Raw genomic sequence first — 19,588 nt, 5'->3', positions numbered from 1 at the left:
ATAAGTCCCTTAATGGTTCAAACCACTGTTCCAAAGGACATGTGTCCATGCTGATAACAGGTTCTGCTCAATAACCATCCAAAGCACTGTTAACTGGCGCATGTTCATTTTCATCATCTGAGCCAGATGCCACCAGCAGAAAGGTTGATTTTCATTTTTGGTGGTTTGGGTTCTGTAGTTTCCACAATGGAGTGTTGCTCTTTTAAGACTTCAGAAAGCATGCTCCACACCTTGTCCCTCTCAGATTTAGGAAGGCACTTCAGATTCTAAAACCTTGGGTCAAGTGATGTAGCTATCTTTAGAAATCTCGAATTGGTACCTTCTTTGTGTTTTGTCAATTCTGCAGTGAAAGTGTTCTTCAAACAAGCAACATATGCTAGGTCATCATCTGAGACTGCTATAACATGAAATATATGGCAGAATGCAGGCAAAACAGAGTAGGAGACATACAATTCTCCACCAACGAGTTCAGTCACAAGTTTAATTAATGCATTATTTTTTTAAAGAGCATCAGCAGCATGGAAGTATGTCCTCTAGAATGGTAGCCAAAGCATGAAGGGGCATATGAATGTTTAGCATAACTGGCATGTAAATACCTTGCAATGCCAGTTACAAAAGTGTCATGTGAATGCCTGTTCTCGCTTTCAGGTGACACTGTAAATAAGAAGTGGACAGCATGATCTCCCATAAATATAAACAAATGCATTTGTCTTAGCAATTGTCTGAACAAGAAGTAGGACTGAGTGGACTTGAAGGCTCTAAAGTTTTACATTGTTTTGGTTTTGAGTGAAGTTGTGTAACAAAAAAATAAAAGGAGTACTTGTGGCACCTTAGAGACTAACGAATTTATTTGAGCATAAGCTTTCGTGAGCTACAGTTCACATCCGATGAAGTGAGCTGTAACTCACAAAAGCTTATGCTCAAATAAATTTGTTAGTCTCTAAGGTGCCACAAGTAGTCCTTTTCTTTTTTGCGAATACAGACTAACACGGCTGCTACTTGGAAAAAAATATATACATATTTGTAAGGTGCACTTACATGCTAAAGAGATTGCACTTCAGTACTTGTATGAGGTGAACTGAAAAGTACTATTTCTTTTGTTTGCTATATTTACAGTGCAAATATTTGTAATAAAAATATAAGGCGAGCACTGTACACTTTGTATACTGTGTTGTAATTGAAATAAATATATTTTAAAATGCAGAAAAACATCCAAAAATATTTAATACAGTTCAATTGGTATTCTATTAATTGCGATTAATTTTTTTAGTTAATCGCGAGTTAACTGCAATTTATCGACAGCCCTAGTCAAAACAGATTTCAGGTTGCTCTAACATTTGCGAAGAGACCAGTCAAGCAAAAAGCAGCCCCAGAATTCAGGGAGCTTACCGTTCGTTACCTTTGCATCCCTTTCAGCACCATAATCTGCAGTCAACACTCTTCTACCAGAGCAAAGAATTGGGGCCAAAGACTTTGAAGTAAGTTTTCAGTTTCTGCAAATAATTTCTGCAAATTTAAACGTTTTCTCATCTCCTTGGGTTTTCAGAATTTTCCATAATATTTCTTTAAGTACAAAAAGTCATTTTCAAAATTGGAAAATTTTCAAAAATTATTTCTGTTTTGAAAAAAGCCTGCTACACGAGTAATTGATCATGCTAAACTGGCAATGCAAAAAAAAAACAAAGTCTAATTTTTAACGTTAAAAAGCTTTTGTTAAAAATGGCTAGTTTAAAAAAAAACCCACAAGTATTTTTGCCACACACAAAAAAAATTCAGTTTTCCAAAACTGGGCAAATTTTGATGAAACATTTCAACTTGCTTTAACCACCATAGACTGGTGAGGCAATTATAGGTGAAAAGTTAATGCAATTTACCACATGGCTATCATTCTTCTGTACCTGCAGCAAATTTGTACTTGGAGTGTGACACATACCACGTTTTACATACGAAATCGCACCCGAGGGAGCACTAAAAGGAGCGAAGTGGATTTCATCAATTCCTGCCACACTTCTGAAGTACTGTGAGACTTTTACTATTCCTGTGCAGTTCCTGTCCTGTAAGCAGTCTATCTTAGCACTGTGGAGGGAGTTGTATATCTTCTGTGATGAAAATGGTCTTGACAGATACCGACTAAGAAACACATCAAAAATGTGTGGAGCTATAAAATACAAAAGAAAAGAAAAAACAAACCCATGCAATGAAATTATGTTTCTGGAAGCCATACAGGGTAAATTTTCAAAACTCCGTTTAGTTTTGGATGCGTGGAATTACTGAAACCGGTAGTTTGTGTGTATATACGCCTGTTACTAAAATGTGCATAGAAAAGCATGCACAGGACTATATGGACAAACCATACAGCAAAATTAGGTGCCAGACTGAGGTGAACGTGCATGTTTTATTGTGCAAACCGATCTTCACCTCAACTAAATTATGAATTTGGAAATTCAATACATCAAAAATGTAGAGAGTTTTGCTTCGCAGGAGAACCACTTTCAAGAGGACACGAGATTTCAAAGAATTTTTGAAAAATTAAATCCATTTTATATAAATGGAATGAAATGAGAAAACTACAGATGGAGGTTTTCAAAATTTGCCACAAGCGTTTTACACAACCTTGTCAGTCTGTTTCAAGTTATGTCATTCTTCTCCTTCCATCAGCTGAGATAGGACTGCCATCACTAATGCACAACATCATCACAGATTGCCTGCAACCAGCAGGTCTCCCCCTGCACATCATCTCAAGACTACATTCTTGGCATAAAGATAGCTGCACTTAGCAGCATGTCAACGAAACAATGCACAGAAATAAGGATCTTAGACTGCCCTTGCTATGTACATGAAGCTGCCACTGAAACCAGTGGGAGTTTCATTCACTGATCTAGGGCAGTATATTGCTCTAAGGTAACATGTCATAAAAGGTATGCGATCTGGAGTGTGAACCCTAGTGCAAGGAGAAGAATAAGGATTCTATTCCACCTAAAGAGAGAGCTCCATAAGGATACCTTAGATCATAACAGAATTATGCTTAGGGAGGAAAACTGGGGAGGGGAAGAACTGAATTTTAATGATAAAATATCCTTAAAACAAACCCTGTGGAAAACCATAGCTGTGCTGCTGCTATCATAGTCGCAGTCCAGATTGCCAAATCACGCATCTGGGTGCAGCCTCAACTACTTCAAGGGAGCTATGCCCATTCACACCAGATGAGGATCCAGACAAGGATTGTTGTTCTCCATGGACTTAGGCAACCCTGTTTTACAAGCCTTTTGCTCTCATTTCCCTACCCCACTCCACTGGTTTGTCTCTACTACTTCTCCCTGTCTGGCTAGTGTTAATACAAGAACCTTCTCCTCTGAAGTTCCTGCCATCTAGAACCTTGATGCATCTCTCCACTATACTGACTTTCAAATCTTTCCTCCATTTTCTATTTCCATGGTAACTTAGCATTACTCTTGTAGCTAAATGCTTTTATTTTTCCCACCCTGCAGTCTTTAAACCCCATTTTCCATTATTTATACTATCTATTAACAATCTCTATGGTCATTTTAAACACTGAATAACTCCGGGCAGGTTTGCAGGAAAGAGGCTTTATATAATTAATTTGTATTATATTCTATTCTCATACTTTGAATTTTTCCCCCCCAAAAGTTGAGAAAAATTTTTTAGAAAGTTTGGAAAAAACTTCCTTAAACTCCCTCATTTCAACTTACATTCAGCTTTCTTACAAAGCCATCTGTACTTATTTTCACAGTTAAACTTTAAAATACTTCTGGGTGCTGGCTGGATACCTGCACATCTTCCAGATGGATTTCCATTAATGGATAACCTGAAATACAAAATACATGACCACTGAATGTCAAACTGGAAGTACTTGTATCCCTCAAGGTTTATCTTTTTTAAAAGCTTTAGCTGTGATAGGACAGCCATTTAAACACAAAGCATATATAACAATATTGCTCAACTTCCAAGTATTTTACAAACATTAATTAATCCTCAAAACATCCTTGTGATTCTTTCCATTGACTTCCAAGGGTGCTGGATCAGGTTCTAGGAGTGAAATTAACCCCTGTGCAGAGGGTGAACATAAGACTTATATATTACATAAGTACCTCATGACATAAGTGGGACCTACATGATCCATAAGCAGGGCTTAAATTCAGCCGGAGCCAGCAGGAGCGGAGCTCTGGTAAATATTTTCAAACCTGCAGGAGCCCTGGCACCTCTCATGAGGCAGAAGCCCCAAGCTCCTCCCATCCCGCCGTGGGGCTGAAGCCCCGATCCTTGGCACTCCACCCCCCTCCCGTGGCGCTAAAGTCCCATGCCCCAGCACCACTCTCCCAGGGGCTAAAGAACACTTTTCACTTATCTCAGATCCCTTTACAGAGGTAGGCAAGTATTATATTATCCATTTTACATGGGGAAATTGAGGCAAAGAGAGATTCAGTAACTCGCACCAATTCATAGTCAGTAAAGGCACCACAAATAGAGTCCAAATCATCAGATTCCCAGCCCCAAGCTCAATCCAATAGATCACACTGGCTGTTCAGGATGCAAAAAGAACATTTGAAAGAAATAAACCAGTTTTTATGACTCTGGGAAGAAGATCTGTGTTCCTTACAAAATGCACTATATAGTATATTAACCCATCACATTCCTACTCAAGCAAAAGCCAGATGAGATTGGTCTGGTCTCTAAAGCACTAAGGTCAACAGGGCACTATATATTTATATTAACAGAATGAGCCACACATCTTTTTAAGCTTCCTCTATTTTTGCTTTCAGTGACTTCCCCCATTCTTGCTCTTTGCCAGACATTTCAAGGGGCCAAGTTGACAAATTTGTACTCAAGTAAATTGCATGCTCTGGCTATCACAGCATGCTTTGGTTCCATCCATGGCATATATTCTATTTCTGAGGCACAAAGAGTTCACAAACTCAGTAGTGTCTCATGGTAGTTTGTAGATCTGTTACAGTTTTTCAATACATTGATAACATGATTCCAGATTGATGCATTTTAGAACTGGTCAAAAATGAGGAAAAATTCATTAAAAAAAAATCAGACTCTTTCAAATTCATTTGAAAAATTTTCCCTAGCTCTTGTACATTTTTTCTAGGATGTGCGACTGTTGCAACTTCGGCATCACTTCATACTGTACCTTCCTCAGTACAGCGATTGTGCTGAAATGTCTCAATGTGACAAATTCTGTTTTGCTTTGAACTGAATGGGCCAGATTCTCAGCTGGTGTTGGTCAGCATAGCTCTATTAACTTCAGTGGAGCTACATCAATTTACACCAACTAAGATTCTGGTCCTTACAATGCCTGTTAGGGTCACACACTACTTTACCAATCGAGTTCTTTAGCAGCTGACTTTTCATTTGACCAAATCCATATAGACTCTTGCTGCCTGCTATTCAATCCAATCCAGAAGGTTTCAGATGAAATCACCGAGAACAACCAATTCTGTCAGTGACACAAGAAAATATGAATGAGCTATTTACAGTGGTGCTTTTCAACCCAATGGCTGAATTACTAGATTTGATATTTTTAGGACCACATTTCTTAAATACTATAGTATGTCAAACAACGGAAAATACTTGTGTGTAACATTTTTCCTTTTCATTGACATTTCCCCACCAATTCTAAGAAATACCATTTCTTCCGGGCTCTCAATCCATAGCAGATCTGCACTCCTGTATCTTCTACACTTCTCCCTTGCTTGAAGCCAGCTGGCAGGGGCCTCTGTGCTGAAGTAGTAACATTTGCCACTCCAATACGACCAACCAGAAAAACGGGGGCACCACAAACTTTTCATAGCTAATCAAATACAAAGGAGTAACAGTACCCGAGGGTCCAGATTACTGGCATAACAAAAAAGGAGAATTAGTTAAGCATTGACAAAATGCAGGGGAAAGGGAAATAACTGCTAGGAGTGAACACATGCAATACTGCTTATGCCAAGAACAAGGGTTATCGCTCACCTTTAAACTTTTGTACTGTATTAGGAAAACGCACCACACATAAAGCACTTATGTTTAGGTACCTCTCTCACAGGCTGTAGGTGCACTCTGAACACTGCACAAATGGAAATCATCACAAGTTCCCGTGTAAGGATTGCACAGATCATCGTTGTGACACAAACTGCACACAGAGGAACAATCCCTTCCAAAGTAACCCGTGGAGCAATCTAAGAACAAGATAGAAAACAGCACTGTCATTCATTTCAGGGACACATAGGCTGCCATGATACAAATTTATAGCAACACTGTGGCTAGCTCTTACAGTCAGACAGGGAGTAAGGAGCATCACCCCAGGGTAGCCTATGTAAGGGCTCCCCAAACTGACTGACCCAGAGAACACAAGGGCTACCACCAGCTTGCTCCCTTTAGGAAGCTAGTTGCGGAAAGGAGGCAGGGGTGAAGAGCCTAAAGGGCTGGGGCTCTGCCTCCCTAGGGCCAGCCAGGAGTGAGGGTATGCTTCACCCCTTAAAGAATGCCTTATGGTGCTCACTCCAGGGCAGTGTAGCCGTTGGGGCTTCAGCCAAATGCCACAATTTTGCCTTATACCAACCACCAACAGTAAGACACAAAACAATATTGTTATGAGCTGGGCGAAACTTTGTTATGCATTTAGTTAAAACCTCACTCATACAGATGTGCGAACATTCCCTTCGCTTAAGATAGCTGTATAAACAATTAAGGGGCCATACCTAAAACAAGGCCTAATAGAATCTGCCCAGAAACTAGCACCAAGTGGGTAGGTTCCACTGTGTATTATGACCAGGTGTGTTGGATTTCGGGGGGGGGTGGGGGGAAAAGAGGGGGAAGAGTTAGAGAACACACAGAAAGTGAGAAGGGAGAGAGAGAGAGCCAGAGGCAAAAGCAAGAGAAAGCCAAGCGCTAGCCTCTGAGCACAGTCAGACCCTGGAAAAAGCTTGAAAGCGAACATTTGGGACTGGAGCTGTAAGCTAGAAACCGCTACTCTTGTTCTTGGTTGCCCCTTCATTCAGAGCAGCAGCACTTTGTACATTCTTGGTAAATAAACAAGATTGCATCAAAGAAAATACCAGACTCCATCAACTTCTACTTCCAAATGGAACATCCCCAGGGCCCCAAAATGTGACTAGCTGCTCAGGTTGAAAAGGGGCAACAATTATTCAAATTATGTTAAAAATATTACTTTAAATTCCACAATGAATAATCAATTCTGAGCAGATCATACTTGCCCGACAGAAACTTTGGTAACACGTGTGCAGCTTGTCAGGCCAATGGTCTCACTGAACTGGCCCAAAGGAAACTCACAAGTTTGGATGGTCATTCCCACAAAGTCTTTAGCTATATCATCACGCAACACTGGAGAATGTGACATACTTTCAAGGGAAAAATATTGGGAAGTAGCCATAACCACGGCACTGCTGTTATGCTAACAATCAATATGAAGATCACAGTGGCATCAGAAGCAGCTTCTCTCTGCCCTTCTACATGATGCAGGAGGAACAGAGAGTGAAAGCCTGACTCTAGTAAAGTCAATGGGAGTTGTTCCATTAACACCAATGAATCAGAATTTCACTCAGAGCGTGTAAGTGGTCATGTGATGCAGTGGATTTGATCTATGGATTGTTCTAATAATTCAACTTACCTGATTTTACATAGGCATAGGAATTGCTCTCCTCACTCTTCAACAATACGGTCCCCCTGGCAAGGGCATATGTATTATTCCATGTAGAAATTCCTGTGCATTTCTCCCTAAGCTCCAGGCAAGCTTCTTTAGCAGAATTCAAATCTGCATGTACTTGTGATGGAAGACTTGGTGGCGAGAGAAGTACCTTTCCTTTGTGTTCTTGATACCGCTCAGTATCTTGCGAGAGGGGAAGGAAGATTGGAAGAACAATAAAATGCAGGTCGCCACCTGAAGAGGAATGTATGCAGATACCCACACCTGCCCTGGAGCCAATGTTCCAAAATGCTCAGAGATGTGCTCTGGCAAAAAACCCCTCCTTCATTTTTCCCCCCTAGCAGCAGCTGGCATGTGCACTACTCCTGAGTTAACATAAAGAAGTCTTGCCATTCCATCTAAACAAGGAAACATGATGAAAAGTGACAGACAGCAATGAACCCAGGTTCTGATCAGATCGATACTGCTGTGCCCTCTATAGGTTTACCATGCATACTGCCTTTGTTGAGCTTCCCAGCTCAAACCTATGCAACAGTGTGTCAGGGCATCTGCCCCGCACTGGCCCTGACAGTGTTAAAACACAGCCGGGAGGGCTGCAAGGAAACACCAATTAGAGCTGTGGCTGCAGCCAATTAGGGTGGTGGCAGGACCAACCAATCAGGGCCCAGCTGACCCATAGAAAAGGAAGCTGCAGGCCAGAACAAGGAGTCTGCTGCAGGAAGCCTAAGGGAGGGGACTGGCTTTCTTGAGAGCTGCAGGTCTAGCACTGTGAACAGGGATACTAGAGCTTGCAGACCTGAGGCCCTGGGAAGTGGGTGAAGGAGCCAGAGGCAGGAGCGAAAGGGGCTGGGGCTGTGGGGAAGTGGCTGAGGGAACTGAGACAGACTGGTGGAGAAAGAAAGGAGGGGCAGCGGAAAGCTGTTGTTTACAGGGTCCCTGGGCTAGGACACATAGTAGTGGGCAGGTCTGGGTCTGCTGTGCCCCCCCCCCCCCGCACACACGCTGCTGAAGAAGCAGCCAAGTCATGGACTGCCAAGCTGCTGCGAGGAGCGGCTAGACTGACGTGGAAGGAGCCCTCTGGAAGGGGGGAACCCGGACTGTGACATGGCCAGAGGACTGTGCCACGAAGCAGAGGCAGTGAGACTGGAACTGCAGTGGGTCTTCAGGTGGAGATGAGGATGGGAGAGCCATCACCAGCGGAGAGCACACCTGCTGACCAGAACTAATTCCCGAAACGGCCAGCAGGCAGGGGCAGTGAGTTGTATTGGCCCGTGGTGCCAAGTCTTCAGGAATATTCAGGACCCGAGGGCCTGGCTCCACCAATGTTTGGAGCCAGGTGTCTTCCCCCATGTGCCTCCCCTGGAATGTCCCCCAGCCCCCACGTGCCTCCCCTGGGTCCTGGAGCGTCCCTGCCTCAAGCGGGCGGCTGTCCTGCTGCTCCACGCTGCACTCCCTCACTACTGCCAGTGGCCGCTGCTGCCTACAACATGAGCAGCGCAGGTGGCAGGCTAAGACAGCTGCTGCACCTGCGGGGGAAGGAGGTGCACACGTGATTTGCAGCCATCCCCTCCCCCGGCACCCACCAGGAGGCGACACCGAGGGGGCTTCCGGGAGACTGAGTCTGGACCTCACCTGAGCAGCTGCTAGGACTTCGGTGGGTGAGTGTCCGAGTGTGTGATCCACACAGCCGCCACTCCTGCTCCATGCTGGGCAAGGGGCAGCCCCATCCCCCATGAGGCTATGGAGAGAGGTAGCAAGGGAGGAGGCCACATGTGATGGCAGCCCCATCCCCTGGCACCCACCACAGGGGAGGTAAGGGGGCTTCCTGGACTTGAGAGGAGCCTGCCCCTAGGAGCACGTGCAGTGACTGTGCCGGGTGAGTGTGCTGCCAGGGGGAGAGGGGCTCCCCTCCCCTGCAGCTTGCTGCTGCTGGTGGAGATAGGGATAGGGGGACTGTGGAGTTGTCCTGGCTCCAGCCGCAGGGTAGCCTGCCTGCACCCCAAACTCCTCAACCCCTGCCCCACCCCAGAGCCTGCAACCCCAGCCAGAGCTCACCCCCCTGCACCCCAACCCTCTGCCCCACCCTGAGCCCCCTCCTGCACTGTGAACCCCTCATCCCCAGCCCCATCCTGCAGCCCTCACCCCCCTGCCATAGCAGAGTCCCTCCCACACCTCGAACCCCTCAGCCCCAGCCAGAGCCCTCATCCACCCCAACCCTCTGCCCTAGCCCTGAGCCACCTCCCAGCCCCACCCTAGAGCCTGCACCCCTAGCCAGAACCCTCATCTCCTCCCCCCAACACACACACACTCCCCATTGTGCAATATAGGGAAACTATTAAACACTTACTGTTTCCAATCCATTTTTACATTATTTTTAAAAAAACATATATAAGCTTACGGGGGGGGGGGGGTTGAGCGGAACTTGGACCTGTTCTGGGCACCACCAAAAATTATACAAAACTGCTGCCCCTGCTAGCAGGAAGTGCCAGTGTGGCGAGACCCTGTGACAAACAGCATTACTTGAGGTTTCCCCCACTTGTTGAAATTCACCCGTGCTAATGCAAGACCCGTGCACCACTTAAATCCTCAAAATAGGGACTTAAGTAGCACATAGGCCAGGTGCTGGTCCTCTAGGAGTTAATTTTTTTCAATCTGAGCATTACCAGGGCCTGGTTTTACATGACAGTGTACTGTAATGCGCATCGTAGTGCAGGAATGAACAGTAAGGTGGCATGTAAACGAAGCTTGTCTGTTTGACTGGCAGGATTAAAAAGAAAGCAATTGTGAAGTTGTGCAATTTTAATTTTCCAGATAATTTAAGACAAAGCAAACTTCCCTTAACCTCTGAATATGGAAATAATGCTCCATTTTTGAGACCCTGTAGAAACGGGGAATGCTGTTGACTCATTTGAGTTGAACTATATTGTAAGTGGCTGTGTGGAAATGTCAGGTTTGCTCTATGTGGGATCAGATTCATAAGCTGCTTAAGCCCCTCTGGTGTGGACTAAAGCATTTTGTAGACAATCTTTTAGTCAACCTACAGCACATTTTGCTACATTCTTCACTAAGGTCCTCAGAAGACCTGGGCTCTAGTCCCAGCTCTGACATGACCTGATGACCTTAGGCAAGTTGCTTGCACCTGTGCCTCAATTTCCCCATCTCTAAAATGAGGGTCACACTGGCCTCCTTTATAAAATGCTCCAAGATCTACTGATCAAAAGGTACTATGTAAAAGCTAGATATTATTGTATGCTCTGTCATGTCAGCAGTTTATAAAGCAATGACACAACAGAGAATTGTGAATCCTGCTGGCGTGCACTGAAGATTCCCTAGTGTGCTAATATAGTTCAGTTTGAACCGGGACTTACATTTATATACACTAGGGAACTTTGGTCCAGTGAGTGCATGACATGCTAGTGCATACTAAAATTTACACTTCTCTGGTGCAGACAAGTCCTAGACTCAACAGCAATACGCATTTCCTGTTTAATACGTTAAGAATATCAAATTAATTCCATTTGAAAAGCTTGTCTGTTTTAAAATCTTGATCATACGAGGCTAGGGCACAGGTGCTGACTTTCAAAGGTGCCGGGAGGAAGGGGGGTGCTCAACCCCCAGCTCTGTCCAAGGCCCTGCCCCCATTCCACTCCTTCCCCCAAAGCCTCTGACCCACCTCTTCCTGCCCCCACTCCATCCCTGCCCACCTCTTTCCACCCAGTTCTGCCCTGAGGGCACCATGTCCTCGCTCCTCCTCTCTCCCTCCCAAACTCCTTCATGCCACAAAACAGCTGTTCGTGGGAGGCACTGGAGAGAGGGGGAGGTTCTGATGGGGGGGCCTGCTGGTGGGTGTTCAGCACCCACCATTTTCCCCCCATGGATGCTCCAGCCCCAGAGCACCCATGGAGTCAGTGCCTATGGACTAGGCTAAGGACCAGTCTACACTTAAAAGCTAAAAGCCCAAGTGTAGATGCAGTTATACTGATATGAAAGGTGCCTTTTACCGAGGGCTTGTCTTTACATACAGTGCTACAGCTGCACCAGTAGCGCTTTAGTGAAGACGCTATTACGCCAACGAGAGAGCTTCTCCCATCAGCATAGTTAATCCACCTCCCCAAAAGGTGGTATCGGCTCTCATCTCAACATAGTGCTGTCTACACGGGGGGGGGGGGGGGGGGGGAAGAGAAGGTTAGGTCAGGTCGGTATAACTACCTTGCTCAGGAGTGTAGATTTATTCCACAGTAGAGCAATATAGTTTACTGACATAGGTCTACAGTTATAGACCTGGCCTGATAGTGTGTGCTTCAGATCCTGAGCTTGAATATGCTACACAAGTATAACTGCATCCTCACTAATGTGAGTATAGGGTGCTATACTGATTTTAGGGCTTGTCTACTCTTCAAACACTACAGCAGAAGAGCAGCTGTGCCGCAGCAGCTGTACCGTTCTAACGCTTCAGTGTAGATGCTACCTATGCCAACAGGTGGGATCCTCCCACCAGCATAGGTAATTCACCTCCCCAAGAGGGGGGAGCTTGGTCAATGTTCTGTCAACCCAGTGCTGTCTACACAGGAATTTAGATCAGTTTAACAATGTGGATTTTTCCACACTCCTGACTGACATAGTTAAACCAACCTAATTTTCTAGTGTAGATCAGGCCTTAGTTAAAGCAGGAAAACCTCCTAGTATATGTAAATCCTGAGCACTAAGTACCTACTCTTACAAACCTTTGCTCATGAGAGCAGTTCAACTGACTTCAAAGGGACTACTTGTATAAGCAAGGACTTCTCCCATGAGTAAGAGTTTGCAGGACTGAGGCCTAAAAGGATACATTTGCAAATGGAATCCTGATTTAGACATCAATGGATTAAACAAGCAGTGCAACTTCTCACCTGCACTTTGTTTGCAGATCCAATGGGCCTTGGCACTACAGTCCAGAGCAATCAAGATGCCATTGAAAATCTTCACACAATACGCAGCGTTTGGCTGGGCGGGGCGTGACATCCAAAGCCTTTCCATTCAATTTTAACAGAATACAAAAAGGTCATTGTTAAAGAAAACATCTAGAGAAATTTACATTACAATGACAGTCTTTTTTTTTTTTTTTTTTTAAATAAATCTGCGCTACAGTTGGTGGGTAAAGGCGGGGTGGAGAGTTGAACTATAAAAAATTTCAGCAAAATTTCCCTTTTAAACTTTGATATTTGGCAAGTTTTGACCAGCTCTATTTGATGTAGGTTTTGGTTCCCTTCTTTACATTTGGGCACTCATTTTGTGTTCTGCTGTATAGCATCTGAATTTTAAAATCAGCTTCTCTCCCTTAAACAGTAGATCTCATTGTATCTTACTTCATATCTGGAGAGAGATGGGGACCAATTTTGCAGAAGTGTGTCTTAGAAATAAAATATGATCTACTGCAATATTGCTGTAAGGTAGAATCTTATGACTTAAATCTGTGCTGGGCTTCTGAAGAGTGCCAGACCAGGCAGATATGGGTCTACGGTGTTCTTAACTCCCCTTTGCACCCTCCCAATCCTGGGCTGGTCCAGAGGAGGAAGCACACCCCCTCTCCCCCAGCATAATCTTACAGCCATGGGATCCTACCTAAGAAACAGCAGCCTCCTGCTTGTCTCACCCCTCTCGCCTCCACCACATCCCCTACACTAGGGCTTGTGAGGGGGTCCTTCAAAAGCAGCCTAATGGCTATTTTGTCAGTTCCTGTACTAGATGAATCACCACCTGGCTGGATCCAGGGATGATAGATTTTCTTTTTTTTTTTTTCAGATTGAGGATCTGACCCCATTTCTTTATATTCCTCTTTTTCAATTAAATTAGACTCCTTGCATTCCAGTTCCCAGAAACTCTGCAAAACTACTTTATACATTTGGACTAACAGATGCAAGTCCATATTTTCCATCGTGAACAGAATTTTAAGACATATTCAAATGAATTTTCTTTTGTACTTTGCCTCACTGGAGTTATCTAATATGTAATCTGATTTTTATTTTCTGCTCATGATATTTTTAAATCTTCTAAATTTGAATATTATGAAAAACAATTTTAAAAAATGAGTGCACTCAACAGGTTATAAAAACCATCTAGTAAACATAGTGGTGGTTCCAATTTATTAAGATGAGCTGTAATGGCACTTTGGTAATAAATACTAATACCACTGTCTCAACAGTCATTCTATGATACACACTCAAATGAGCGTATACGATAATATGAATACTGCTCAAATCAGCTTCTTACCAGGGTGCTGTTATGTCTGCCAGTGTCCCTTCTGACCAGGTAAAATTAGTCACATTTTCCAAATTATTTAATCCAATCCAGAAATCGTTGAGAGGCAACCCTAAAATCCATTTCTGCAGAAATGATCAATTCTTTATAAACACATTTGTGTATAGTAATAATTAGTACTTGTATACCAGCTTTTCATTCAGGCATTTCAAACACTAATTCTCATATCCACCCTGAGAAAAAGATATTATCCCTATTTTACAGATGTGGAAACTGAGGCACAGAGAATTTAAGTGACTTGCTTGAGGTCACACAATGCATCAGTGGTTGAGTTGTAAAGAAAAACAAAAAGTTCTGACTCCAAATACCTTTAGCCACTAGACAGCACAGACTTGTACACAGATTTGGCCAAATTCCGCTCTGAGTTATAAACCGACAACCCAATTAACGTCAATAGGGTTGCTCAGTCGCACAGAGCAGACTCTGGCCCACTGACATACAATATGCATTAGACTCACTTAACACCAGAACTGAAAACAGTGCAGCTGGTAGTAAACATCATAAACCAGCAAACTATTCAATAGCTGTGTGCAATCTATACCCAGCCATATCTGATTTTTAAAGAGTTCTTGAACATCTGAATAAAAAGGGCATTTAATTTGCATGAAGAGCCAGAGATATGTACCTGGACAACAAAAGAGCACGCAAGAGAGACTGCATAAACAGGCTTCCTTTTGTATCAAGTTCACAAGACAACATACTCCTTGTTTTATTAATTTCTTGTCCTTGTAAGGATCCGTGTTTTAAAAGAAGCATGTCCAAGAGTTACTGGAGAGCTTACAAACTCTGCATAATTCCCTAGAAAGGTACTTGCAGTTGAATCTATACTAGGGCATGGAGAACTTGACAGTGTCTTTTAAATCACTAATTAACAAGCCTACATGAGGGAAAACAACGGCTCACTTATTTTGCCTTTTAAAAAAAAAAAAAAAAAATCATCGTTGTGTGACATTCTTTTCTCGCTCATATTGCTTCTGTCTAGGAGTCAGGTTATACAGTATGCAAAGGAACCTGATTCTTCTCTGTCACTGTCACCTGTGAGAATCTGCACTTAATTCAATTAAGTCAATGGAGTTGCACGATTTTTGAAGCAGCGTAAGCGAAAGGAGAATCATCATCAGATTTGGTCATGCCAAGGTTTGATAAACAATGCAATCTGAAAGTATGAAGATCATGGAAGGTACTGCAAGATTATACAGTATACTTGTGGGACTCATTTCTTTGAAGCAACCACAGTGCTTGCTTTAGAGACCCTGTGGTGTTATCAGAAACTTCCCTTATTCTGATTTTAGAGGAAATATTCCCTCAGCTCCTTGGAGATATTTAATTTTTTCTCTCTTCTGCAGCAAACATGGCATTCCTTTGAATTTATTCTCCTCCCCTGTGTATTCTAGCTCTGTGACTCGAAGTCAGACACAAATTTAGAGTGAGTCAGCAGGCCTGACAAAGAACTTCTGAGAGCAACACTCCTGGTGTCACAAACTCCTAGACAGGTTCAATCATTATGGAGAAGGTCGGTGGAGAGGGATAGTGATAAGTGTCATGCCTTCACCAACTTGTGCTAGCCAAGCATGACTAGGTTTAAGTGGTAATGTTTCACGTGATGAACTATGGTTGTGCTGAAGATGGTGTAGTAGATTGAGAGGGGCTGTTGGTAGCAATGATTTTCTAGTGCTTCTTTAAACAGCATTTGTATTATTCGCCGGCCCTCAGCAAAATGCCCATCAACCTTACACACAACCATAGTGTTAACTGACCTGTTGTCTGAATGCAATTAATAAGCACACGTTGATTCTATTTTTTTTTTATAAAGGCTTACGTGCCCTTCTGAAAACCATTCTCCTGGGTACAACTTTGAAGGGAAGGAGCATTGCCTAGAAGTTAGAGATCAGATATGGAAGCCAGGAGTTCTGTATTCTGTTCCTGAAGATCTCAGACTCTCTGCCATGCGACTGTCTGCCAAAAGTTTCAACACCACCACGCACAGTTAGGTACTTAACTCCTTATTTAGGCACCTAGATCAGTGACTTGTCTTCCTGTGGACAGTGGGTGTTCAGCACTATTGAAAATCAGGCCATTTATTCAGATGCCTAACTTTAGGTTCATGCAATTACACGCTTTGGCATGGATCTTTCTGTACCTCATTTGGGAGTCTTCATTAATGGTTGTAAAATGCTCTGAGATCTTTGGAGAGAAGGTGTCATAAAGCTATGACTATAAAGGGACTATGACTACTTTGAAAATGCAATAAGTAATATGAAAATTTGCATCAAGTTTATCTTGTATAGTGTTTATAGGCATAAAAGCCTTGTGAAATACTGAATATTGCTTATTGTTATATTTAAAAAACTAAACAAATTATGGTTGCCAAGTCAAGCACTCAAAAGTTAGTAAATGTTGGAAGTTCAGGCTGCCTGTGGCTGCACTACCACTTTTGGCACGCTATCTTGAGCGGAGCTAGCCCGTCTGTCTCCCAGCTGTTGTGCAAACACACCCCAAAGGTCTGAACTCAGCTCCCAACAGAGTTTACATGGGAAAAAAACAGCTGTCCAAAGCTACAGTAGTTCTCTCATGCTACAGTTCAGAACGTGTCACAGTATAGCTAGGAAAAGCACAAAACTGGAACAGCAGGGGCTGTAACTGGCAGAAATGTGTAGAGAAAAAGCTTGTATATAGCTTATAAGAGCATCTGGCAACACATGCAAATGTAACTCTGAGGTTGAGGGAAAAAGATAAAATTAATCAACAATGTAGAAGAAATATTGACTAGAAATAAAAGCAGCATGAGTGGTCTTTACAGTCACACTTTAAAATGATACACAAGGCACAAACTTTACCTTTTCTGATGCGTTAGTGATTTTTAATAGTTCTGTATCTCGATATCGTTTGCAGTATGTCAGTGCTTCAATCCAAGTCCCTGTGCGACTCCTCTCCATGCAATAACAATTCCCCTGCCAATAGTGCCAGCAGGATGCTTGAGGACAATTCAATCTCAACTTGACTTTAGGGAATTGAAAAACAAAACCATTATCTTGCTATATGCAAAACTTATCCAGACAGAAATGTGTTTATTTCATACACAATGTTCAGCTGAACAAAGATTTTTCTGCTATACTTCCTATCAGAAGCTTTTTGAAAAAAGTCTATATTTAGGGAAAACACAAAGATGCAGTTTAGTTCTTGGTAAATTATTAATATCCAAACTGCTCATGGGTTTTTCCTAATTAGTTGTAAAGTACCTCTTCTGTACTGTATATCTGGGACCACTGCAGATTTAAAGCCTGTTAAAGAGGCTTTGTAACCTACAGCTTCCGAAAAGTCTGATAGTTTAATGACTTATAAATGTATGAACACTGTGACTTGCAATACCACGGTTAAAACCAAATGCCACCAAACCATGTACAAACACCCCCAAATGATCTAGACTTCCTGCATCCCACTCATTTTTATACATATAGCTCAACTACTAATTTTGGCTGCAGTTTTATTTTCCACTATTTAAAATGCTTATTCCAAACCCACAGCAAGCACCATGCCTCTCTGATGTGCCACCAATGGCAGGAACGCATGAACATTTCCATGTCTTCATTTTAAAGGGAAATTTTGAAGGTTTTTTCCCTTAAAATTAATAGCCTGTCACTGGCATTTTTCCTGTCTGAAAGCTCATAATGTTCTTGTTGAAACCAATAATTGCTGAGGTGCTCAATTTAAACACAAAACGTAATGACGCAGCAGACTTACTGAGCACTTGACAAATCAAAGAGTATGTGTGAATACACACACTCATACATGTTGTACATTCCACTTACATAGCCAGGCACACAGCACGTTAGAATGTAGAAAATAAATTAAAGAATAAATAAAGCACCATGGGCTAAATCCTTAGAGCAAATGCTATCTAATATGACAATTATCAAGCTGTGTTTAAAACCTAACTGACAGTGTCCCTATAATTACTACAAGATTTTCTTATTCTTTTGTTGAACAAGGGAAAAACACTCACCAAAAGAAACTTCTGTCATGATCATGCAACCATGGCATTTGTTCATTGGTTTGATAAGGCTGGAGAATTAAAAATACTTTTTACATTTTTAAATATTGTCCTAGTTGCAAATACGGAACAACTTGTACACACAGAAATAACTTGTCAAATCTCATCTGCTTTGGTTACCATATTCAATCATCTACCTTTCCAAATTTTATAATTTACACTTCACAATGTCCCTGAAAAACCATACAAAATTAATTTAACAGATGCTGATTTAGACTACCTTGTAATAAACAGAGAATAAATATACTTCTTCCTATCCCTCAGGCAGATGTCTCAGTAAAACATGAGTCTATTCCCTCCTGCAAACAGCTTCTAGGCAATCTGAATGATCAATTTTGTCTCTTTTACTGTTCACCCTGTACTGTAAATCTGAGAACTGGTAGTATTAAACTAGTAATCTTATTTGCAAATCTGAGTCTAGTTCAGTGATACTCAGACCTCTGTGGGCACATGGAGGAGTAGTATGCAGGTGAGTTTGCACTCCCATTGCCCAGTGTATGCCCCTTCTGTAGACAAACGCAAGATTTCAGGGTGCCATTTGTGAACAGGATGCCTTTCATGAGTATTGGTTGGGTATCAGCATTTTGCTGAACTCCAAATACATAAACAATGAGAAACTTGAGCCTTTATTTCCTAAAAGATATCCAGTCTGAGTGATTAAAAAAAAACCCGCAAAATTATTTAACATAAAATTCAAATGATTAAATTGAAGTAATTTGTTTTCAAAAGATTGTAAGTGCATTTTTGCTTTGACCTGAAATTTCTTAAAAAGCCTAATCGTTAGGATTCAGCAAATCATAGGGGATAATGATGATTTGAGATGTACCCACTTTTTGATTGTTTAGAAAGTCCCTCTTTGGAAAATAAGCCTATTAAAATGTGATTATGGTCAGATCGGATTGCTCCTAAAGTGCTAAGTTCAGAATGTGGTTGTGGCTCTAAGAGCCACTAGAGCTGATCAGAACATTGTTTGTCAAACTGTTGTTTCATAGAGGTCAAAACAAATGTTGTGGAAAGGTATCGATTTCAACTAAGTTTTCAATGGGAAGGTTTCTTTCTAAGGTTCAGGGTGTTCTCCACACACACACACGAAAAAAAACAACCTGATCTTTTTCAATTCCAAGATAGGCGTTTTAACACAAGTCCATTTTGTGAAAACATTGCAAAGATTTTGTTTTCGGTCTAATGCAGAATGAAAATACATTTTGAAATGTTGAAAGTTGTAAAGAAACATTCTCCAGCCATCTTTAGTCATAAAGGGACTGGATTGAAACCACCAGTTCTTTTTCCATGTACCAATCATCAAATGGAAAACAGGTAGCCCTTACCAAGCTGGGGTGGCTACTAACTGAAGAACTCTAGATCAGTGGTTCTCAAACTTTTTTACTGGTGACCCCTTTCACATAGCAAGCCTCTGACTGCGATCCCCCCTTATAACTTAAAAACACATTTTTATATATTTAACACCATTATAAATGCTGGAGGCAAAGCGGGGTTTGGGATGGAGGCTGACAGCTCGTGAACCCCCCCCCCCCCCCATTAAATAGCCTTGTGATCCCTTGAGGAGT

General features: G+C 42.3%; 1 protein-coding gene across 1 annotated transcript in view; it reads right to left on the bottom strand.

Annotated features, from left to right (window-relative positions):
* The window catches only part of LOC119859925, a 45,060-nt gene that overhangs the window by 22,167 nt on the left and 3,305 nt on the right, over window positions 1–19,588 (bottom strand). Inside the window, exons 2-10 of the mRNA XM_043490769.1 lie at window positions 16,807–16,970; window positions 13,922–14,034; window positions 12,562–12,680; window positions 7,637–7,855; window positions 6,042–6,185; window positions 5,652–5,815; window positions 5,346–5,461; window positions 3,711–3,826; window positions 1,934–2,158 (exon numbers count right to left, since the gene is read on the bottom strand). Coding sequence (XP_043346704.1) covers window positions 1,934–2,158; window positions 3,711–3,826; window positions 5,346–5,461; window positions 5,652–5,815; window positions 6,042–6,185; window positions 7,637–7,855; window positions 12,562–12,680; window positions 13,922–14,034; window positions 16,807–16,970 — 1,380 coding nt within the window. The remainder of the gene's footprint in view (window positions 1–1,933; window positions 2,159–3,710; window positions 3,827–5,345; window positions 5,462–5,651; window positions 5,816–6,041; window positions 6,186–7,636; window positions 7,856–12,561; window positions 12,681–13,921; window positions 14,035–16,806; window positions 16,971–19,588) is intronic.

Source organism: Dermochelys coriacea, chromosome 8, assembly GCF_009764565.3.
Source record: "Dermochelys coriacea isolate rDerCor1 chromosome 8, rDerCor1.pri.v4, whole genome shotgun sequence".
NCBI lineage: Eukaryota > Metazoa > Chordata > Testudines > Dermochelyidae > Dermochelys > Dermochelys coriacea.
The sequence above is the reverse complement of the archived record's forward strand: the minus strand, read 5'-3'. Positions and strand labels throughout refer to the sequence as shown.